This window comes from Malus sylvestris, chromosome 9, assembly GCF_916048215.2.
Source record: "Malus sylvestris chromosome 9, drMalSylv7.2, whole genome shotgun sequence".
Taxonomy (NCBI): domain Eukaryota; kingdom Viridiplantae; phylum Streptophyta; class Magnoliopsida; order Rosales; family Rosaceae; genus Malus; species Malus sylvestris.
The window spans coordinates 8,299,222-8,324,068 of NC_062268.1; the positions used below are offsets into that span (position 1 = coordinate 8,299,222).

The following is a 24,847-nucleotide window of genomic DNA, read 5'->3' on the forward strand; positions in this document are numbered from 1 at the left end:
CAACCGAGAAAGAATTCAACCCTTTTTTTACATACATTTTAAAAATAACAAAATATTAATTATTTGCAAATTTGCATTTTTACGTGTTTGTAATTACATCTTTGCCGTATGTTTTTGGATTTTGAAGTAGAGCTAGCCGTAATTGTACTTTGGTATGCATTGACAAAATTTTAGATACACCCTTTAATGCTAATCCAAATCAATAATGATTCTATTGAAGGATATTTAAAAAAAAAAAAAAACTGTGCGCGACGTAGGTACCTCTACGTCGTGCAAAGATGTTTTGCGCGACGCAGAGGTACCTACGTCGCGCAAAGTTTTTTTTTTTTTTTTTCCTTTTGCTTTTCTTTTGGGGTTCTTGCATTACCTTTTTCTTTTGTTGTATCCACTTGTTTAAATTTTTTTAATTGACGATCGAATTAGTTCATTGTATTCATATAGGGGTTAGGAGTGTAGTTCTAAAAAATCATCAAAATTGGACTTAAAACTACCGTTAAATCGGGCTTTTCATTTATAATCGTCGAAAGGTTTTGTCCCGTTACTTGATCTTTGAACGTTTGTTTTTTGCGATTTTTGGCGTACGCGATCTCGAAGCATATACAAACAAGTTTGCCGGTTGGATCGTTGAAACTAGTTTCGTACAATGTGTTTCCCATCAAAACGATACATTCACACTTAGAGTTTATTTATACTTTCATCAAGTATAACATAAGATTTTTTTGTATCCACTTGTGTAAATATTTTAAATTAAAGATCGAATTAGTTCATTGTATTCATATAAGGTCAAGGAATGTCGCTCTAAAAAATCATCAAAATCAGAGTTAAAACTACCTTTAAATCGTGATTTTTCGTTCATAATCATCGAAAAGTTTTGTCCCGTTACTTGATCTCTGAATGTTTGTTTGTTGTGATTTTTGGCGTATGCGATCTCGAATTATGTACAAAAAAGTTTGACAGTTGGATCGTCTAAACTAGTTTCGTACAATGCGTATCCCATCAAAACAATAGATTCACTAATACTTGGAGTTTATTTATACTTTCATTAAGGATAACATAAGATTTTGTGGTATCCACTTGTGTAAATGTTTTAATTGATGATCTAATTAGTTCATTGTATTCATATAGGATCAAGGAGTGTCGCTTTAAAAAATCATCAAAATCAGAGTTAAAACTACCGTTAAATCGTGATTTTTCGTTTATAACCGTCGAAAAGTTTCGTCCTGTTACTTGATCTCTGAATGTTTGTTTGTTGCGATTTTTGACGTATGCGATCTCGAAGTATATACAAACATGTTTGACGGTTGGATCGTTGAAACTAATTTCGTAGAATGCGAATGCCTATCCCATCAAGTTCAATGGTATATATATATATTTATTAAGTAGCTTTACATTTATTTATCTTGTACGTATAATACTTAAGAAATTGAATGGTATATTTATTTATTAAGTAACTTTAAATTTATTATTGTAGTTCGGATAGGGTTTTTGTTAGAAAAATATATTATTATGGGTTTTATTTATGTAAAAAAAAATTGAATTTAAAGGAAGTAATTTCACATTTTTAGTATATTTTATAATAATTATTTTAAAAAAAATATAACTCGCGCGACGTCACAATGAAGTCGTTGCGCAAAAGCACTTTGCGCGACGTCAGAATGTATACCTGCGTTGTGCAAGTTCTTAAAATTGTGGCGGTTCCAATTGTTAAAAATAGGCGCTTATTTTGAATCTTCCCAAATTACTCTGGACAAAATTACTCTGATCTCGCCCTCTCTTTCACTCCGTCTCGCGTAGCCTTCCTCCCGACTGCACCCAGTCAGCCTCCTCCTCATCCTTCCTCCTCACCCTCTCCCGTAGCCTTCCTCCTCGCCTTCCGAACAACCTCCAAGCCCCAACAGTTCTCCCACGACGACGAGGACTCCGATTCCGATTGCGTCGAGATTAAACACGAACTAGAGGATGACGCCACCGATTGCGTCGTTATTAAGAACAAATTGGAGGACGACGATGCGGACGAGGTTTAATGGAAAATAAATGGTATTTGCACATTGCAATCTGACCAAGGTAAGACTAGAACCAACTAAGAATTGAAATCAATTAATAATTTCATATGTTTCTTGATTAAGTTCCTTGGATTACTATTGATTTTGTAGTGGAACTGCCGGGGGAAACTAAAATCTAAAAAGAAACTTTCTTTGTGCCTTTTGTAGTTCTTCCGCCGCTTTCACCCCCTTCGCTCTCTCTCTCTCTTCGATAGCTTTGAGAGAAGAAGACTAAAAAGGCATTTTCAGCTTGAAGAATCTCTCTCTATCCTTGTGGGATTGTATTTCTGCAAATCTTAGTTAGGTTTATGGATATGAGATACAAAATTGGACCGCGGGAATCAGCCAAGAAAGTCGTCGTATCTCCTGCAATCTTTTCGAAGTATCAGCCGTCGGATCGATTAACGCCTTGGTGTGTTCTTCCCAGATAACACCCAGTTCTCGGATTTCATATTTATATATAAAGGAAGGTACTTTTTTGATGTTCCAATTCATGGGTTTCATGTCTCTATTAATTTATTTTTTAGTTTTCTTTTGCGCTTGAAATTCTTATTTTCTATATAGGACTTTTGGAATTCTAGACAACCATTTGCGGTTTTTTCATACAAGTATTTGTTTTATACTTCGTATTCTAGAATTTTGATTGTATAGTGAGATGAACATGAATTTGAGGTTGTTAAATTTCGAGCTCTATAATCACTTTCATGCTAGTTTTTGGATCTGATATCTCCAGTTTCTTTGTATGTTCCGTGCAAGTTACGGACTTGTCTTACTAGCAAAGTAACCTGTACATCATGCTAGCTTTTTACATCATGCTGTTACTTGGTTTGTGATGACTGTTGCTAATATTCTTTATTTTTGTTTTTCGTCAGTTTTATATTCTATATATGTTCATTAGGTGGATGTCAAGGGATCGAGCTAAGTCTGGTGGTTGGGCTGCCTTTGACCTCAAGTAGCGCCAGAAACAAGGCCTTGAGCCTTAAGTTGACAAGGATCGTTTCCCACCTATACCGACCAATCTAACTTCTCTACATCCTCGTGCAAACTTACCGAGGAATAATGACCTTCTGGGCAGGCCTTTTTCAACTCTACACCTCCCATCTGTAGATTGTCCAACTTTGGCAGAGAATAGGGTTGGGAAAAGGCCTTTATTAGATGGCGATTCCAGTGGGAAACAGTACACTTCCGTGGAAGATAATACATCTTCCATGAAGAAGATCATGTATTTTACCCTTGGGCTGACGATTTCTTGATTGAGGATATTATGGTTGGTATTGATAATGATATGGATAAGGCCTCAATTTTATTGAAACAATGGTTTCCCCTAGCAGCTGTGAAGAGAATAACCGAACTAGCATTTCAAAAAAACAACTCCAGTTTAAATGGACCGCCATAATTTTTAGATTAAGTTCCTTGACTAGAAACAACTTTTATTAATTTTTATAGATTTTAGTTTTGTTGTTAAATGACTCATTGACTTGTGTGTTTCTGTTGTAGGAGCTTTGGTCTATGCTAGAGTTTATGAGCTCGTATTGCAAAAACTTCAGAGGTTAACTCGAACAGTATTCTTAAGGTTCTTCCTGGCAGATCTCCAACTATTTTGTTTAGTTTCGTATGGTGCGTTTGTCTCGACTTTCATGTTTTTGACATCCCAGTTTTGTGTTCAGATTGTATATATGTTTGCTTATTGTTCTTTTTTTCTTTTCTCATTCTCTAGATTGCAAATCATCCTTTACTAGTAAGGCGTATTTACAGTGATGAGGATGTTGTTCGTTTTGCCAGAAAGTTACCTTAGACAAAGTAGTTGGGGAACTTAAGAATTATAGTGACTTCTCTATCCATTGGGTATTTTCTCAACTTCTTGAAAATGAATTTGTCTTTCAAATTTTGATACATTACTATCAATGTTTTGGAACGATTTGATCATCCGGGGCGTACAGTGTTCGTGTGCCTGTGTATGTGTGTAGCAGATTACATATTGTATGTTGATATTGTTTATGCTCTCTCTCTCTGTGCAGCTTTTGCTGTATTATGGTGTCTCTGATAAGAAATGATTGCTTCAAGACAAATATGCATTGCTTTCTTCAAAATCTCAGGTATAATGCTACTTTAATAACTTCACTAACCAATTGATCTGAGTCAAAATTTGGAGAGAGTTGTCATATGATACTCTCTGCTCAAAACTGAGGAGAGTTTTCTTGTTTATGATGGCATTGGCTGAACTTCTTCCTTCACTGAAGCTAGCTGGGCATCGTGTTTCAGCCAATGGACGTCAATGCTTGATATTTTGGAGTGGACTTTGTGTTACATACAGACGACTTGATGGAAGGTACTGGTGTACTTTTATCACATTTACGGATTGTTCTTATCATAAAACAATGTGCCATGCCACATGGTATATCTGTTTTATAATCTGGCTTGCTCAGTTCCACTTGTTGATTGTGGTTAATTGAATTGTTACCTCATTTGTTGTAAGTTGCGTTTCTTGTCTGTTAACCCATATCTTCTGAGTGTCAGCACTCAGGTGACAGAATGATAGACGATAATTGATACATTCAATAATGGCACTTCTATATTTGCTTGCTTGCTGTCCACAAGAGCTGGAGAACAGGGTTTGAACTTGGTTGGAGCTGATACCGTAGTTATTCATGATATGGATTTCAACCCGCAAATTGATCGACAGGCAGAAGATCATTGTCATTGCATCGGCCAAGTGAAGGTTGTTACCATATACAGGTTTGCCTCTCTTTAATTTCCCATCTCCCTCCTCACCTATACTTACCAATCTGAGAGAAGCACCTTTCAGGTTTAACCCTCACCCCTTCTTCCCTGCTTTTATAATGTGGTATTGGTTTGAGTCATAAACTTGAATAGAAAATTGTTGGATCATGTCCTTTACAGGCTAGTCACTAAGGGTACAATTGATGAAAATGTCTACGAGATTGCGGAAAGGAAGTAGTGCTAGATGCTGCAGTCCTGGAATTTGGCGTGGAGATGGATAATAAAGGTGACACATCCACCATGAGAGAGAGATTATCGAAACTTTTTCTTGGTTAAAGATTTTAGAAAACTTACAGTTGATCTGCCGATAGAGAAACTGCAATTGGAAACCCTTGTAATTTAGTTTTTGTATTTTTCAAGTCACACCTTTGACCTCCCAACTGATACCCAATAGCTTGATGTATCAAACCTAGAAGACTACTTCTTGTAGTTTTTTTTTTGTTCGAACATCTTGTATGTATATTTTTATATATATTATAATTAAATACTTTTTCTTGGTTTATTAATTATTGTTTAGAATTTAATTACAATATTTATTAAAAATAAAAAAAAATTATTTTCGCCAAAAAATAAAAATAAAAAACAAGGGTTTGCGCGACGAAGAAGTAACCTGCGTCGTGCAAAGTTGGTTTACGCGACGTAGGTCCTTGCGTCGTGCAAAACTACATTGCACGACGCAGGTTACTTCTTCATCGCGCAAACCTACTTTGCGCGACGCAGGGAACTATGTCGTGCAAAGTAGTTTTGCGCAACGCAGTTTAATTCTTCGTCGCGCAAACCCTAGCGTCACTACCTTGGCGCGACGGTTGGTGCGCGACGACGCTTAGTTGCACTAATTTTTGCGCGACGTTTTTTTGACTTTGAGCGACGAAGGGCATGCGTCGCGCAAAGTGTTTTTTTTAACTAGTACAGAGAATATGTTAAAGTAGCCACCTTACTTTTTTTAAATGTTAGTTTATTACAAGTGGTGGAGACATGTGGTGAAAGCATGTGGTGGAGATACAAATTTGCTTATTTTAATATTATTTCACAATGCAAGCTGCATAGGAGTTTCTTTTGGGCAGGTCCATTGTTCTTAGCAAAGGGACTCCTTCAGATCTCTATATAAAGGAGCAGAGGTAGAAGGATTATGGACACTCAACCAATCAAACAAACAAATACACAAACTCTGCTCAAGCCAGATTTGCATATAAAGCTGTAGTCAACCCCCAACCTCAATCCTTTTTCAGGATCAGCCCTCACAAAAGTCATCTTTTGTCTAGTTTATTAGCTCTGCTGCTTATCAGTAGTATCGATCTCATTTGTAGTCTTTATGTACAACTCATTTTCAGTCAATTAATCTACAAGCAATCAACAATATTAGTCATTCACTTTCCTCTGTACAACCTTGCCATTTACATATTGTTCCATTTCTTCATATAAGTAAAGTCCTTATCTTTAAGGCAAACAAAGAACCTTGATTTGAGCCACTCCCACTCAATGGCACAATCTCTTGGTTCGAAGTCAATCTCAGGTGCAACCTCAATCATTCAAAACCCGTCTACTAGTGGCATCTAGTAGTGGCACACTCGCACCCACCAATCTCATGTTTGAATAAATTCCTGGTATGCCCGCGAGGCCCATGACGAATTTAGGGAATGAACACAAACTTAATATCAACATAGATGAATAATATGTACTATTTCCCGTATTTGTACACACACACACACACACACAAAACATTCTTCATCTTCCTCGTAAACTGAAAATTCAGAGATTGGCTCACCTAAATCACAAACAAAAGTCGAAAAAAATAATAAACATAACTAGTCTTGTTAATTTGGGGGACTTACTGGTGTTCTTCCTTTCTTTGAGGGATGATCTTCGTGCCCTTATCTCGCTCAATTCATTTTTTCGCTGTTAAATATGTTTGGAAAGAATATATTTTCATTGAATGAATAATAAGATTACAAAATTGTTGTATATATACAACTCATTTACACATGTCACTACCAATCACTATTTAACTAACAAACTACACACCTCAACTAACAAAACAAATATCTAACTAACTCTAAGTATTATCCAACTGAATCATTTACATAATTATCCTCAATATCCCCCCTCAAACTGAGCTAAGGACAAACGAAGTGATAGTTGGATCGTAGAAGTTAAAATCTAAGCTTAGAGAGAGCTTTGGTACAAATATCTGCTAGCTCATCCTGTGTGCAAACATAATGAACATAAACTTCTTTGGCCAAAACCTATTCTCGAATGTAGTGGTAGTCAATCTCAATGTGTTTGGTGCGAGCATGAAACAACGGATTCTTAGCTAAAGATATGGCAGAAACATTGTCACACCAGAGTTGATGAATAGAAGGAGGTTTGTAGCCAATATCAACCAACAGTTTGTAGATCCAAGTGATTTCAGCAGTAGTGTTAGCAAGTGATCGGTATTCAGCCTTAGTAGACGAGTGAGCAACAGTGGGTTACTTTTTGGCATTTCAACTAATAATGGATGAGCCTAGAAAAATGCATAAACCTCTAGTGGACTTTCTGTCAATTGAGCAGATTGCCCAATCAACATCGGAGAATGATGTAATTGATGGAGTGGATGAAATTTTTGAAAACCATAATCCCATATCAATAGAGCCCTTAAGATACTTGAAAATTCTTTTCACTGCTTGAAAGTGTGATTGTCAAGGACTATGCATGAATTGGCAAACAAGATTCACAGCAAAGGAAAGATCGGGCCTTGTCCAGGTTAAGTATTGAAGAGCTCCCACTAGAGATCTATATTATGCAGGATTTTCCAGTAAGGGAGATGTGTGATCCAATTTGGAAGTCCTCAGATGAGTAACACAAGGTTTTACTCTATCCATTTGTGCTTTCGTCAACATATCCAGTATGTATTTGGTTTGAGAAATGTGAATACCTTTGGATGATCTTTTTACCTTAATACCAAGAAAGTAGTGGAGAACATTTAAATCCTTGATGGGAAACATGGAACTGAGTTGAGCTATTACTTGTTTGCAAGCTTGAGGTGATGGTCCAGTGACAATGATATCATCACCATAAACCAACATAAACACCATTGGATTTGTTTTGACAAATAAAGAGTGATCAGACTGAGAACCAATGAATCCCAGAGATGTCAAAGCTCCATGAAGTTTCTCATACCAAGCTTTTGGAGCTTGTTTTAGTCCATAGAGGGATTTGTGGAGATGACATATATGAGTAGGATGAATAAGGTCTTCAAATCCAGGTAGCTATTGCATAAACACATGTTCAGTGAGATTACCATGCAAAAATGCATTGCTTACATCCAGTTGATTGAGAAACCAATCATATTGTGCCCCCAACGTGAGGAGAATTCGAATAGTGACAAGTTTAGCAACTTGACTAAATGTCTTAATGTAATCTAAACCTTCTTGCTGGTTAAAACCTTTGGCAACTAGGCGTGCCTTGTACTTCTCAATAGTGCCATCAGGTTTCCTCTTGATCCTGAAAACCCACTTACAACCTACTATATTGGTAGAATGAGATTTGGGAACTAAAGACCACATTCTAGTTTGTTTCAGTGCAAGGAACTCATCTTGCATAGCTTTAACCCAATGTGGACATTTGAAGGCCTGAAGGTAAGTAACGGGAACATAATCATGGGAAAAGTGAGGAGGTAAATAATGCTTTGTTGCAGTTAAAGCTTTAGGCTTGTAGATACCAGATTTTGATCTGGTTTGCATTGGATGAATGTTGGTGGTAGTACTTGGAACATTAGGAGGTGGTGAAGATGCATTGGTTAGAGGGGCTGGAGAGACTTGAATATGCTCAGTCAGAAAGACTGGAGTATGCTCCTAATTAGAGACACGTGATGATGCATGAACATGGGTGAATTTGCTTGTAGAAAATGTCAACTAAGATGGAATAGAGTGACAAAGTGGTACATTGGATGATGTTGATGTTGAGCTTGCTGCAGGAACTTACTTGTGAAAAAAAAAGGTTGATTCATCGAAGATAACATGTTTGGAAACATATATCTTGTGTGAGCTAAGATCTAGACATTTGTAACCCTTATGATTAAAACTGTAGCCCAAAAAAACACACAGTTTGCTTTTGGGATCCAACTTGGATTGAGAATAGAGCTGCAACCAAGGAAAACAACTACAACCAAATAATTTCAGAGTGTGATAAGAAGGTGATCTGTTGAACAATAATTCTCATGGTGAAGCCTTGGATGCAGTAGGTATTCTGTTGATAAGATAAAATGTAGTAGCAAAGGCATGATCCCAATAGATATGAAGAACTTGAGATACTGTTAATAAGATCCTTGTTGTCTCAACTAAGTGTATGTGTTTGCACTCAGAACAACCATTTTGTTCTGAGATGTGAGGACAGCTTAGTTGATGATTAATGCCATGCTCAACAAGAAAATTGGAAAATTGGAAGCTCAAATATTCACCACCAGAATCAGATCGTAGAGTCATAATTTTGGTACACAACATATTCTCAACATGAGCTTTGAATTTGACAAAAATACTTAAGACATCATATTTGTATTGCATAGGAAAGAACCAATAATATTTGGTAAAATATCTACAAAGATGACATAATACCTATAGTGATGTACAGAAGAAACAAATGATGGCCCATAAACATCTGTGTGAAGTAGTTCCAAAGGTTTACTTATATGACAAGGTACAGACACAAATGGTAGTCTAGAGCTTTTACTTAATGCACAACCATTACAAAATGTGGTGTGTTTATTACCAGAAATAGAAATACAAGACTGAGAAGTCAACTTATTTATGATCTTAGCATAGGGGTGGCCTAATCTTTGATACCCGATATCCCTTGAAGCATTAACAGAGGCAGCAAATGCATGAGGATGATTAATCACAGAGCTAGAGTTGAGAAGGTTAAAAGGATAGAAGCCATCTTTCACTGCTCCTTTAAAGAGCATCTTCCTCGAAGAAATATATTTCACAGTGAAGTGAAAAAGATAAAGATGCATAGAACACCAGTTATCAATAAGAAATTGATTCGCAGAAAACAAGTTATGTTTCAAATCAGGGACATGTAACATATTATTAAGTTTAAAACTGTAATGAGGAGTATGTAAGCAAGAAGATCTAGAGTGAAGAATTGGCAAACCTTTGCCATCTCCAATATAAACTTGCTCAAGCCATGTGTAAAATTCTGGATTCTAAAGATTGTTGTACGAGTCGGTCATATGATTGCTAGCTCCAGAGTCAACAAGCCAAGTTAGAGAAGGAACATTTATACTGGCAACCATAGCTGAGGGAGAAAAGTGACCAGAAAAATTTGGACTCATACACTGAGGACAATCAAATGCCACATGCCCAAAGTGTTGACAAATTTGGCAGGGAACTTTCTTGCCAGATGAGTTGAAATTGGAGCGACCACCACGATTGTACCTTTGATAGCCTTAACGATTGGAATTTTGTCGAAAATTGTTGTTTTGGAACTGCATCGACTCTGAAAATTCCTAGGGTTTGAGAAAGAGCATTGACCTTAAGCATTGTTGCGCTCCAGACCACGACCTTGTGAAAAATTGGAATTGGAGTTGTGTGACGCCATAAGAGCTTGAGAAGTAGGCGTGGGAATAACACCAGAAGAAGAATTGAAGGCCTGAAACGACGAGGATTGAGCTGTTTTCTTCCGATTGTTCAACTGAATCTCCCTGTTGAGAAGAGGACCATGAAGTTCATCGATTGTCGTGGATCCAAGGTGAAACTGAATCCCATCAACAAAAGAATCATATTCCGGTGAAATGCCATGAAGTATGATAGAAATCAACTCAGAATCTTCACTCGGAGCTCCAGCGCTAGCAAGAGCATCATCGATCTCTTTAATTTGTTGAAGAAATTGTGCAGCAAAGGAATCTCCCTTAGTTAGGCTTTGAAAATGAGATCGGAGCTCATGAATGTGCAATTGAGAAGCAGTCGCAAATCTCGATTCTAGTTTGGCCCACAGTTCTCTGGAAGAATTGACTCTAACAGTATAAGGAATCAACAAATCAGAAAGTGTAGAGTTGATCCATATAAGAATGTTTTGATCATTCTCAAACTAGGTAACATATGATGGATTCAGAGTGCAATTTCCATTTGCATTAGTGAGAAATTAAGGCGATGAAGCAACTGAGCCATTAATGACACCAGTAAGGTTGTAGCGACGAAAAATTGGAACGAACAAGGCACTCCAGGTCAAGTAATTTGTCATGGTCAGCTTGATTGGCACCATAGATCTAATGTTCTGAATTGTAATGGAAGCAATTTGAGAGGCGCCAGAGAAATTAGGGCTTAAATCGATGATCGGAGGAGAATGAATGTGAGAACCAAAGTTAGAAGAAGGAGAAGCCGAAGTCGCCGTTAAAATTCGTAGAAGAAATTAGGGTTTACAGGTGCAAAAAGCTTCAAGAAAGAGAAAGCTTAGTGATGAAGGTTTGCAAGAAAACTTAGCAGCGAGGCAGAGAGGAAAAGCGTGGATGTGGATCTAGTCGCTAGATAGAGGCGGGTGATACCATGTTTGGAAAGAATATCTTTTCATTGAATGAAAAATAAGATTACAAGATTGTTGTATATATACAACTCATTTACACATGTCACTACCAATCACTCTTTAACTAACAAACTACACACCTCAACTAACAAAACAAATATCTAACTAACTCTAAGTATTATCCAACTGAGTCATTTACACAATTACCCTCAATAAAATACACAAAATTTAAAGAAATAATATATGGGATATATAGGCTTGCTCGCAAAATGAATCACAAACCCTAAATTAAATAAAAGAATAAAAAATCAAAACCATACCGATCATTTGAGCGTTATACCTCGATAGCAAAATACACCTTTCCCGGGGGGAAGTCCTCGAATTCATCATCATCGCTATCGTCCCAGTGCCATATGAGTTTCCCCCGCTTGTGCAGATCGTCTGCATTCGATGGTGGTGGTGGTTGGGGGGGGAGGGGGGGTGTCTGCCACGCATTGTTCGCTCATGGCAATTTGGAAGATTGCACTGGTGATCGAGGTAGGGCTTAGGCTTGTGGTTTGGAGGCAAGGACGGGAAATTAGGGTGAGATATGTTTATTACGACCTACAAGCCAGACCAAAACAGAAACTGATTCCTAGCAAAAATAACTGACGTCCCAAAGTGTGTTTGATTGTGTTGAATGTAATTTTCAATAGGTTGTTTCATTAACACCACAACTAGCATATGCCCCACTCAAAGTGTTTGTGAATTTTTTTATTTTTGTTTTTAAAATTGAAGAGCAAAGAAAGAGAGTGAGAGAAAATGTGTGGGAGTGGGGGAAGAGAGAGGTTTGTTTTTAATATATATTTTTTAAATCATAGATGTTAAAATCACCAGAATCTAAGACTTAAACAAAAAATGCAATTTTTTTTTTGTAAAATTACGTTGTTGCTCTTATTATTATTTTTTTTTTGTGTGATAGAAGAATAAATAGTCTTTTTACTTCATTTTGGTTGATAAAGAGCGTTCTATTAAAGCATATGCAATGGAAGTACCTATTTAGAGACTCACACCACCACTTTTGAGTTCTATTAAAGCATATGCAATGGAAGTACCTATTTAAGGATTTAAAGGGATTCTTTGTGTCCCTAAAGGAATATTGTCTCCAATGGGAGAGTCCTTATAGTAGGATCCCTAAATTTGAAGCTTTTATGATTTTATGTGATAATTTGATTAGGTGCGTGTTTTTTGTTTATTTTAACATTTTTTTAATTAATTGAAAGCATGAAAATTAAAAACATTAAAAACATTAAAATCTTTAATCAAGATTGTGCGCCCCGTTTTCCACTCAAGGTGCACATTTTTTTGTTTATGTTAACACATTTTTAATTAATTAAAAGCATTAAAAGCTTCAATCACAATTTTTGAGCCCCGTTTTCCACTTAAGGTTGTCCCCATACAGTCCTTATATGTGAGGACATACACCATGTATCATGTGAATCCCTATACTTTAGGGACTCACTTTCCGATCAATTGGAGATTCATTTTGTCTCTATATTTGTTTATTACCCATTTTATTCAGTGGTTGTCTCTATTTAATGACTCCACTGGAAATGCTTTCAATATGTTGAATTCACTCACAATTAAAATTTTAATTATACTAACAAATAAATAAAAATAGTGGGATTTTAATATAAAAATTATTTTAATTTTCAGTGCCACATGTGACATGAGGAGAAAAAAAAAAGACAAGTAAAAAAGTTGCTAACATTTCTCTAAAAATAAAATAAAGTTGTAATACATAACAAATACATTATCTGATATGTAATAAAAATGAGGGAAAGTGGCATTCATTCTGAACTATATATTCAAATTGGGTTCCTAAAAACAAATTTTATCTTCAATCAGCCAGCAATGAACTAGTAATGTGCGAATGTATTGAATAATTGCAAATTAATTTATTTGTTTATTAAAATTCTATTCTCATTAACTCGAGCCAAACTTAAGTTCGAGGTCATGGTGAAATTATCAGCCAACAAACCGTGACCTCGAGCCCGATCCACAAACGAATCGAGCTGAACTTCATCTTGAATAAATCATTCCAGTCGATCCTAGAACACAACTATATATATGCTGCAGATAATTAAACAAGCATGAGGCCATCAGATATCTGCATGATATGACAACATTTTTTACTTAATTGACTATCAGTTCAGTCGCCAGCTTACTAGCTTAGGCTATATAATTTCCAAAGCAACAGATCATCTAGGGTTTAGCTAGCTGCTAATTAAACTGAAAAATACAAATGGAAATAAGAGGCTTGATTTCAAACATTGATAAGACAAAAGGTTAATGTAACAAGATTTTATTCATAATAAACGATAAAAAAATTTCACAACCAAACCGAATTAAGCATATGATAAAAATAAGAACATGAACTAAATGTTCATAGATACATAGTATAACAGAAAAATACACGCGATTTCTTGCTAGTAGTGTTTCACTGTGACGTTGCATTGTGTAACAAAGTATGCATTTGGAAGGTCCACAAAAACCGTTTTATATGTAATATATCCCTGAACAAATCGAAACTGTCCGGTACCTGAAACCACCGATAATTCTCTATATTGCTCGAATTGCTTATCAATTCCCTGTATCTGTAGAGTGCTTCCATTGTACTTCTTGTTTGTGAATACAATTGATAACATATCATAGGCATTACGTCCATCCAATGACGATACCATAAACATGCCTTGTATCCGGCCAACGGAGGCGGATTTTAGGTCTATGCCCTCCGTTAAAGGGGCATCCTCCGCATAAACAGTGGCAAATTGATCGTAGTTCCAAATCTTGCCGGGAATACCTGCAAACGCAACATCAGTGATATTTGCACCAGATAAGAAGTCATGAGCGTAGAAAGACAGGAGGGTTTCCTTGAACTCGTGAGTGGCTTGGATTGCTGGAAATGTAGTCATGGCTAGAACAACCATGACGAAAAACATGGATGGAGCACTGAGCTTTGGTATATATGAATTTTAACGCCATTAGTGGATACATGACAGCTAGTTGAGCAACCAAGAGAAAAGGTTAATTAGGAAAATTAGGGAACAATTAAGGTTTTGAATTGCTTGGTGAGGTTCAGTTATGGGTATGCTTTCAATTTATAACATGAAAAAGGAGCAATTATTTCTGCTAGTCATCTGTTTAACTTCCCTAAATTACTTCCGTGTTGCTTCCTGATCACTTGAGAATTGTTTAAGCAATAATATATCCATGCATGCAACACACTTTAATATACAAATACATTAAATCCTGTTGCCAGCTGACTGCACCAGATAAGATGTCATGAAAGTAGTCATGGCTAGAAGAACCATGACCAAAAACAGCTTTGGTATGAAATTTAACGCCAATGGGTTGATGCATGGGAGCTAATTGACCAACCAAGGGAATAGGTTAATTAGGAAAACTTAAGGAGCAATTAAGGTTCTGAAATTGCTTGGTGAGTTACAGTTATGGTTCTACTTTCAATAAATAATATATAAAGGAGCAATTATTTCTGCTAATCAGCTGTTTAACTTCTCTAAATTACTTCCACGTTGCTTCCTGATCACTTGAGAATTGTTTAGGCAATAATGCATCCATGCATGCAACACGCCCTAATATGTAAATGTCAACTATTTGACTTCTAGATTACTTCCTAATCACTTGAGAATTGTTTATGCATAATGCTTACAAGCAACACACCCATTATAAATAGATTTTTGTGTACATGAGGCATCCAATTGTTTTATTTCTTGTTCAAAAGAAGAAATTTTTTTTATTTCTACACGTTTTCCCTTAATCAATATAGTTTAGGAAGGAAGTAAATCATTACGGATGCCGATTTGAAGAAAGTTCCTGAATGACAAACACAGATAAACAGAGAAGCAAAGAACCAAATTTGATACTGTATAAATCAAATTTTACTCTCACTCATCTTCGCTTCTCAGGTTTCTTTGCTTCTCACTTTAGCAAACATCATCATCCTCCCTACGGTATCATGAGTTGACAGAGAGTTGTGCCACATGTGTGCCAAATAGAAAAGAGATTGCTGATTCAGAAGAGAACAAAGGCTCCTGCAATATTTACTCACCGAGGGTGTTTATGTTTTTGGTTAAAAAGAGAATATTTTGGCTAAATTTCTATACAAAGAGAAAATTTTGGCTAGGTTTTCAAATTTCTCGCGGAAAACCGAATGGGACCGGAATACGAATTGATTTTTCCAAAAACAAGGGAATTTGGCTTAAATAATGAAATAATAATGCTGAAATAGTCACTTTTGGGATTTTGTTGATATTTTGCTAATATTTATTTGATAAATTTATCAAGTTATCACTGTTCTAAAAAGCAGTAGTGGTGGCCAGTCGCGGCGATTTTGCTTAAATCAGGAGAAAAAAATCGAGATGTGGGTTAGGCGGCTGTTTGGGCGGAAGTCAAGTCCCTTTGTGACCATGACAACTGCACAAACACCATGTAAAACCCCTCCCCAAAATTATTTTGCAATTTTACATTTCCCCTAAAAGTTTATGTAATTTTGCATTTTGGTCCCCTTATCTATTACCCTATTCGGATCTTTTTTCATATTTTCTCTCATCTCTTCGCCTGCCACGTGGCAGCCTACTAACTCACCTCATTCTCTCTCTTCTCCCTGAGTCAACATTCTCCTTACTCTCTCTCAGCTCAACTCTCTTGCTCTCTCACACTCTCTCGGACTATCCTCTTACTCATTTTCCCGATCGACACCCACACGCCCAACCACGCATCCCAACGACGATGCACCACCACCACCATCATGGACTCTCTCTCTCTCACTCTCCCTCGCCTCTGTGGAGCTCGATGAAGCCCAGAAACCCAGGAAACCTCCGGCGAACCCTTATGAGTTTCGAGCCAAAATCTGGCCACCTCCAACCACCATTCGACATTATCAAAGTATAAATTATCTTCCTCTCTCTCGTACCTTCCTTTTTGTAGTTAGATCGGAGGTTAGTAGGTTAGTTTGTCGTTGACCGAAGCACAAGAGGCTTCGACCTCCTTCCCCGGAGAGAACAAGCAACCCAGGCCCTTTTGGCTGAGTAAAACTCGGGCCTCGAGCCCGTTAAGCCCAACCCACCTATTTTATTTATTTGTTCTCTGTTAAAAACCCAAAAGGACCAAGGACTTTGGGTCGAGAAACCTAGGGCCCTTGGCCCGCTAAACCCTCTAAACCACAAACACTTTGTATCAGGCCTTTGGGCCGTGTGGAACATGGGCTCTAAGCCCAAAACTCAAAACCCAATAACCCTAAACCCTTTTTCTTTGGGCCGGGCTTTCAAGCCCAGGCACTTTGACCCAAAACCTTTGGACCTTAGGCCTTTGGGCCTTAGAACCCAAGCCCAAAGCTCAGGCCCAACCCGGATCCAACCGAAGCCTAAACCCGGTTGATCGACCTAGACCCCTTGATCAGTTTGACCTGTTGACTTCGGTCAACGTTGACCATTGACTTTGGTCAACTTTGACCTTTGACTTTGACCGTTGGCTTTTTCGGGTTTCGCCCGGGACCCCTCTTAGACTAATTTTGACGTCCTGGATCCGTTTTCCGAAATTCAATCGTTTGAGTATAGTTTTGTTAATTGTACCCCTTATGTGCCTAGGTGCAATTATTAGCGGCGATTCTGTCATTCCTTTTTTGTACGGCTCTTCGACGATGGAGTATATGTGAGTGTCCCTAAAATGCATGTTTTAATAGTAGAAATGCACATACATGAAAAGCATGAGTTAATGGTTACGTTTTATGAAACGTTTTATAAGTAAATTAGATTTACACTTACGATATATCATGCTTTACTACGAATATTTTAAAATACCATATTTTATCGAAATGATGTTCTTTATAGTATATATGATGGATGACTATATACTATCTATGAACATGCTTTTACACACTTCTTTATAGTATATATATAATGGATAACTATATGCTATGAAAATGTTTTGAGATATATGTACCTATGTTTGGAAAGACTATGAATGGTTTTGTGCATATCTAGTGGTCACATATTGACCTTCAGGTTGGGTGCTGTAGGAGCCTTCGGGCGATGATACTTATATTGACCTTCAGGTTGGGTGTTGTAAGAGCTTGCGGGCGATAATACTTATATTGACCTTCAGGTTAGGTGTTATAGAAGCCTGCGGGCGATGATACTTATATTGACCTTCGGGTTGGGTGCTGTAGGAGCCTACGGACGATTGATACTTGTGAAGGAAATGTTCTGAATGAGAGTTCTATATGTCTTCTGGCGATACTGATACCACTAGTTAGCACACTATATATGATATATGTTTCATGAAAGTTTTTATGGCATGCTAGGGTTTCAGAAAACCTATCACATATTATGCTATTAGTTTTCATAAAACTTTGGGGGTTAGTATATTGATAACTATTTTAGTATTATTTATATATATCAACTTGGTCCACTCATGTTCGTTTTGCGCCCCCTCAGGACAAAGGAATGAGGAATACGATCCGAGATACAAGGCATTCCCCTACTAGTTGTTGAATATATCACTGCCAACTCATCTCTGCCAGCTCATCAAAACGGTTGTAAAGGATTGGATGATGTAATAGTTAGTTGAAAGAGTTAGTTAGTCCTCTAGTCAGTTATATATAGCTATTGTAAATAGATAGTAAAGTTAATTCATTGAGTTTAATACAAAAGCTTCATTCATTTCTTTCTCACATTTCTCTTCTCTCAGTAAAACTTCATTTCTTGATTTTATAATTGTTCATCTCTGCTACTTCTCCAATGTAGTTAACACCAATGATACCGTGTCATCCTCTCTACTTTGACTTCTATTGTAATAGCTCTTCTCTATTTTATCTTCTGCTTGTACTCTGGATTAGTTGTATGCTATGAACATGTTATGCATTATCAGTAGTTTCATTCTTGGCAGTTGAATATTAGTATATTATTTTATGTAGTTCAAACGAAATTTATACGTATGTTTTACATGTTATCAGCATATGCATTCATTAAATAGCTTTCGACACCCTTGAGTGTCGGCCAACACGCGTGTGACACCACCTCTTCAACGCCATCAGATCTTGCGAACAGGATGAAGGGGACGTTTGTGTCGGAGTAGCCATCATGGGAGAGTAAAATCCAACCCAGATTGGGGCCGGGAGAGAAAGAACTAAGAAATTAAGGTCTGATGTTCCGCAAAGAAGAGAGAGAGAAGAGAGAGAGGGGTCTGATGCGTGGAGAAAAGAGAGGTCTGATTCAAGCAATGATTTTAATATATGGATGAGAAAGAGACGGTTAAAGTTATCATATTTTCTGCTGGAAAACCGACGTTATGTAAGATTTGGATACAAGATAAGATTCATGTTACTATTTTGGGACGTTATCAAGTAGTGATGGGTGGATCATGTGATAGCAAGTGGTGGAAATTCACTTTTAGAATCAACTTTCATACAAATATAAAAGGTAAAGCAGAGAAAAAGCAAATATTATACCCGTAGAGAGAAGATCTGAGGCATGTGAATTCAAGAACATGCAACGCAAGGCCAGACATATAGATCTCATTTAGTGTTTAGGATTGGTTTGGACCAGATAACTCTCTTGGTTCAGTGCATGTTGAGTGAAAACGTAGATATGTCAACCTGCATAGTTTGTCCAAATAGTTTTCTTTCGTGAAAATTCATCTTCTAGCTTCAATTAGGATTCGAGCAGTCATATCTCAAATTGATTAAAACGGAACAAAAGTCAACAAGCATTAAATTATATATTAGCCAATTTTCCATCAACACTTCAAACTAATGTGAAGAACAACGCTACAAATTACAGATATATTGAGTACGTAAAAATTACAGTAGATTATAAATTAATCCTCCCAGTGACCATTGTCCCTTAGGTGGTCTTCAACATTGTCTTTCTTCTGACCTATCACATTCCACATGTTGTCAAATGCATCTTTTGCTGCTCTATTCTGTGCAACTTCCTTCTTGAGACTGTAAGTGCCCCTTCCAACAATCTGATCGTTTATAAAAACCTCAACCGTGTGTTTCTCCTCCCACAAGTCGACAAATTGGAGTTTCAGATTGTTCTTTTGACACACTTCATGAAGTTGTGACACCGGATGCCTCTTTATCGTCTTCGGATCTATTATAGGCTCCAACAAATCCTTGAACACCTAGTTTTCAAAACAGAAAACAGTACTAATCACAGTTCTAAAACAGATATGAGCAAACATAATAACGAGCGACATGAAATTCCATTACCTTCCACACAATATCAATTGAGTTGCAGTCCATGAAAACTGCACCTATTGTGGACTCAACAATGTCCGCAAGGTTCTTTGGAGCATCAATGAGACCATTGGAATGCAGTGGATACTCATGAATCGCTCGTGTAAATTCTCGAATCTGTGTACATTTTCAACAAAACTTTTGATCATAACAAATTCAAACGTTTTTTTTTTCTTCTCTAAGAAAACTCATTTCTATAGAGGATCTACATGTAGTACGAATATCCTAGTGGATAGGCTGAGTTTTCACCCATGCGTCCCGGGTTCGAAACTCTCTTTTTCCATACATTATTGTAATAGTTTCAAACCCTCTCCCTCCCCGTAGTAAAATTTAAAAAAAAAATCATACAGAGGATTTAACAAGAAGGCATCTCCCAATAAGTAATTTTTAACTAATTCGCATTATATAATCTTCTTTAACAAACTAGATATTCATAAGTCAAATAGTTTTGCCAGCAGCGCTAGCTAGGGAGAAAACGACTTTCACCAAATCTTATATCTCTCTCTTCCTTAAAATGATTCAATTTCATTAACCAATATAAATTTTGGCATGCCTTACTGGGGATGCTATAATCCATGGGAGCCTAAGCTGTATAACAAAAGCAATGGGCAGGTTATCCAGGGATGGTCCTGAGGGTAACCCAAGTAGGTGCCCACCTAAGGTCCCTACTTCAGAAGGGTCCCCAAATTTTTTTTATATCTTGTAATTAATATATAACTACAAAAAAAAGTAAGAAATATCATAATTCATTTGTTATTGTAGTCGAAATGTTGGCTTCATTTTTCTTTGGGGTGTTGAGTTTGAAACATGAAGCTGTCTTTCAGTCACTAGATTTTTCTTGTTTTTCAAATTTACTGCCAATCCATCTGTTCAAATGCATATAAAGTTACAAAACTCAAGTCTCTTTGCAATTTTTTTTTCTTTCAACTCCTCATTCTCTCCATTTCTATCGAATGTTTAAACCAACTTCTCATTTTCTCCATTTCTATTGAATGTTTAAACCAACTATCATATGGTCTTAAAGATTGTATTTTAAGGTAATCAAAACTTTGAATTTATATTTTTCTTTTCAATAACTTTTTATTCAATGAATTATTTTAATATTTAATTCGTTAGTGTGATGTTGATTTTAGAAGAAAAAAAAAACACAAGAGAAACAATTGGCGTTGAATTTATTATACTCGTCAATCAAGTTTTATTGTTATTTACTCTCTTGATCATCAAGTTTTATTGTTCTTCACTCTCAATCCTAGACTCTTAACTGTAAACATTTAGTACATTTGTGTCTAAAAACGTGAATCGTGTAATGTTTAAATAATGTTTGTATATTTATCTTCTTTTGATATTAATTTTTAATGATGTTTGATGTAAAAATAAAACTTTTTATGTATTTAGCGGATTATTTTTTATACAAATCAATATACAAAGAGCCTGAGATCAGAGAATTTTAGGACTCCACTTCGAAGGCTCATCTAGGGCCCCCAAATTCTTAGGACCGCCCTGAGGTAATCCAACAAGAAGCAAACACAAACTTTCAGATTTAACTTTCATGCCAAAAGTCATACGCCGTATAGTCCAACTGATTAAGACAAAACTTAATGCGTTGAAAAATATACTAAACAGCGATCAAATCAATTAACCAAACACAACAAGACCAACGAAACAATGTCAACGCTTGCAAGTTATCAAAATTGACTTCAATTATCATCTAAATCCATGTTTGACCCTCAACCCTAAACGATAACCACACCCAATGCAAAATATGATTCAAAAAGTTTTAAGCAGCTTTAAATCTTTATCACTTACTTGTTCTTCAAGCAACGGTTTCCTATGCCGCAGGTACCGGTGCAACCCATGCTTGATCGCCACACGCGCAAGCTTCTCCGTATCAACATTGGCTGCCCGGAGCCGCGTCAACGGCCCTGGTGCCAAGTCGGTGTACAAAAGGTACTGTTCTCTGCTGAACAGCAAATTTAGCACCGCATCCCCGACGTACTCCAGACGCTCGTAGGATGAACCGGAGTAATCGGTGGGAACGAAGGAAGGATGTGTGAAAGCCTCCTGCAGCAAAACCTTGTTCTCGAATTTGTACCTTATAATCTCCTCCACTTCTTCAAGATTTAGATGATGCTCGTGATCATTCAATGATGTTGACCTATCAATAGATGGCAAGGTTGGTTTGACGTCGTGCAGATGTAGGGTTGTGATTATTTCTTCTTCTGCAGCTTGGACTGCTCCCATGGTTCGGAAGGAAGCAAAGGTTGGGATGGAAGCAAAAAACACAAGTCGTGTATGAAAGGGAGATATAGAAGCGTGGAAACTACTGCACTTGGTCTTTATTTATATACAAATATTTATAGATGGTCGCCAGGCCTAATTACGTAATATAATTTGGAAATTAATCATTAATCAAGGATTAATTCACAAATTTGGGAAAAGAATTATAATATAATTAATAGAAATTTGGGAAGAGAACTATAATATATAATTTATAGTAGGTTGGGGGAAGGAGGGTTGGTAGGTGCTAACAAGGAAATATCTTAGCCGGCTTTTGGCAATATATGTGAATTACGCGTGCTAAACTATAATTTGCAGGGATTCGTTGGTTTCTGATTTTTGGAAATATAAATAAGGTCAAGAAGAAAAAGGGATTTGCTGGACGTATGAAACAAGACCTGAAGAATGATTTTAACCCAAAGAGAAATAAACTAAAAAATCATTCTCAATCACCCAAATGACAATTCTAAAACAAGATATGAAAAACGTATCTATATCGATTTAGTAACATCGCTTTGGTAAGGTCATGTACATGATATTTTGGATAAGCAACTTTAGTCTCTCTTGTAATATCTCGGTTAAGTCATCATTCTATAGATCATGTTCTTTGGCATCCCCCTCCATCCTCCCTATTATCGGAAATGATATCAACCCAAATCATATCTCATCAATTATAGTCCATCATGACTCTTATTCCTTGTATTTACTTAATAAAGGCCCTTAATTGATTGCATGTAATTAGGACTTCAATATGTTTATTTCCTTAAGGCACCGAGAGTCCTAGAGATTTCATTAACTTGATTGCCAAGTCAATATTCCCTCAATTATTCTCGGCATAATTCATTGTCATTCACAAAATGGTTTTACATTTTCGAGATTCTATGGGTTATTTTCTTGGTGGTTTCTCCCTGAGTTAGGGGCATCATATTTCTTTCTCTGCAGAACTTCATGTTGTCATCCTTGTTGTGAAGTTAGCTCATGTGCAAGGTTTGCAAAATTTATGGCTTGAAAATGACTCTTCTAGTGTGATATCTTGCTTTGCTTCTGGTTTTTTTCCCTCCTCCTTGGTTGCTACACATTTGTTGGAAAAACAGTATTCTCCGGTCGCAACACATTGTTTTATGTTGCTCTCGTACCTTTTGAGAAGGGAATGCAGTTGTTGAAAAATTAGCTAATTTAGGGCTTCTCTCCTCTTCTCTTGTCTAGGGATGCCGCTCCTCCTTTTGAGATTCTTTCTTTGCTGCATTCAGATTTCTTGGGCATGTCGGTCTACATGTTTGTCTCCTTGTCTTAATGTCTGATTTTCTATTCTACCTAATCTCTTTGGATTTCCCCTTTTGTTTTGCAGCTTCTTACCTTTTAGTTTTTATTTTGGAGGGTTTTGGTCCTTTGTCCACCCCTTCTTTTTCTTCATATCAATAAATTTTCCTTGTACCGCCAAGGTTTTTCATTAAAAAAAAAAAAAACAAAGGTGATCGCTTAAATAATTGTCTTTGCTTAAGTATCGTTAGTTATGCTCATACATAATCGGCATATACAAAAGTCTGTCTTCTAAATGCCATATACAAATGCGTGACCGATAGGAGTTCACATTTATTTAAGACAAAAGTGTCCTATACATCGATGAAAATGGTTTTAATTAATCTCCCAAAGATCACGGCACTTTCTATTATAAAACTCTAAATAGTTAAGTAAAGACATGATCTAACAATTTTACGTTAAATGAAGTTATCAATAATACAATAGTTATTCAATCGCTTGTTTTGATTTTTCGTTATGTTTTGTATGTCTATCATATGTAGATTATTTTACATTCCTTAATAAATTTAAGGATTAAATGCTTAAAACTCCCAAACATTTTAGTATCGTTTTAAATTGGTCTCACCCATTTTAAACATTCCAAACAAGTATCCACCTATTGAAAATGTCACATCCTTTAAGCCCAATTAATTTTTCCGGTTAAAACAATGGTTCCCACTCTTTAGCTTATATGTACACTAAACTAATAATAAAAATGACTTCAAAAAGACACGAAGAAGAAAAAATAAAAATAAAAATAAAAAAACAAATAAAATAGAAAACAAAAATGAAGATCGGAAAATATCAAGCCTCCGCCACCTCTAACCTCAACCTATGACCATTGAAACCCAATCTCAACCTTTATATTCAAAACCCACATGTATATATATCACCGTCAACATTAATATTAGTTGCCTCAAAATCTAAATTTTAAACATAAATTATATAATATGGAACCCAATGATCAAACACATATTGAAATTACATTAGGACGACAATCTCCTAACAAAGAAGAATGTTAAGAATTCAAATAGGGTTTCAAGGAGCTTGTTTGCACATGTGGTTTCCTCATTAGTCGATTCTCAGCTCGTAAACTTCCGGTTCTTCTTTAAGGACGGTGAAAATGGTAATGGTTGCATCATGGCAGTCCATAACATTTCAGCAACATTTATGACCTTCTTCTTGATGTGGCGACTTGAGTTGTAGGGTTGAGTTAGTGATTGTATATTGGGCTTGGATATGATGGCCTAATGGAGTGGTGACCGATAGTTGGTGTAAACTATGCTTTTATGATCTTCTATTGATTTTGATAAGTCCTGGTTAATTTAACAGAAATTTAATTGGAGCTCAACAGATGAGACATTTTAAATAGATTAGGTACTTGTTTGGAATATTTAAAAAAGTCAAGACTTATTTAAAATAACCCTAAAAAATTAAGGAGTTTTAGAAACTTAATCTTTGTTTTAATATGAGAATAATTGTGCAAAAACATTTAGGAACGAAATTGTGCCAACCTCCTCTAGTGTACGAGACTAGGTTTTTTTAGTAGGTGAATCACATTCATTGTACTTGTTAACCAAATTTGGAATTATGACATTATCAAGCTGGATATTACATGGATTCATTGCCCCAAAATTGTTTAAATAAA

The 24,847-nt window shown here is 36.4% G+C and overlaps 1 protein-coding gene, 1 long non-coding RNA gene and 1 pseudogene across 14 annotated transcripts; 1 reads left to right on the top strand and 2 right to left on the bottom strand.

The window, feature by feature from the left end:
• The first annotated feature begins 1,696 nt into the window (after positions 1-1,696).
• Positions 1,697-5,329, top strand: LOC126582256 (uncharacterized). 13 transcript variants are annotated; one of them, XR_007609334.1, is made up of 8 exons: positions 1,697-2,064; positions 2,211-3,309; positions 3,540-3,659; positions 3,760-3,887; positions 4,061-4,138; positions 4,283-4,371; positions 4,560-4,778; positions 4,944-5,329. It is a non-coding gene; the product is annotated as an uncharacterized LOC126582256 (long non-coding RNA). The 13 variants fall into 13 exon arrangements; XR_007609343.1 differs by having other exon boundaries at positions 3,540-3,615; XR_007609332.1 differs by having other exon boundaries at positions 2,211-2,512; positions 2,915-3,659.
• An 8,320-nt stretch (positions 5,330-13,649) lies between these two features.
• Positions 13,650-14,426, bottom strand: LOC126582251 (dirigent protein 1-like; annotated as a pseudogene).
• Positions 14,427-19,077: 4,651 nt separating this feature from the next.
• Positions 19,078-22,046, bottom strand: LOC126582246 (ribonuclease 3-like protein 3). Its single transcript, XM_050246307.1, has 3 exons — positions 21,430-22,046; positions 19,597-19,740; positions 19,078-19,508 (listed from the first exon to the last, which is right to left on the bottom strand). Exons 1-3 carry the CDS (start codon positions 21,862-21,864, stop codon positions 19,200-19,202), a joined length of 888 nt encoding a protein of 295 aa, XP_050102264.1. The 5' UTR covers positions 21,865-22,046; the 3' UTR covers positions 19,078-19,199.
• Positions 22,047-24,847: the final 2,801 nt, after the last annotated feature.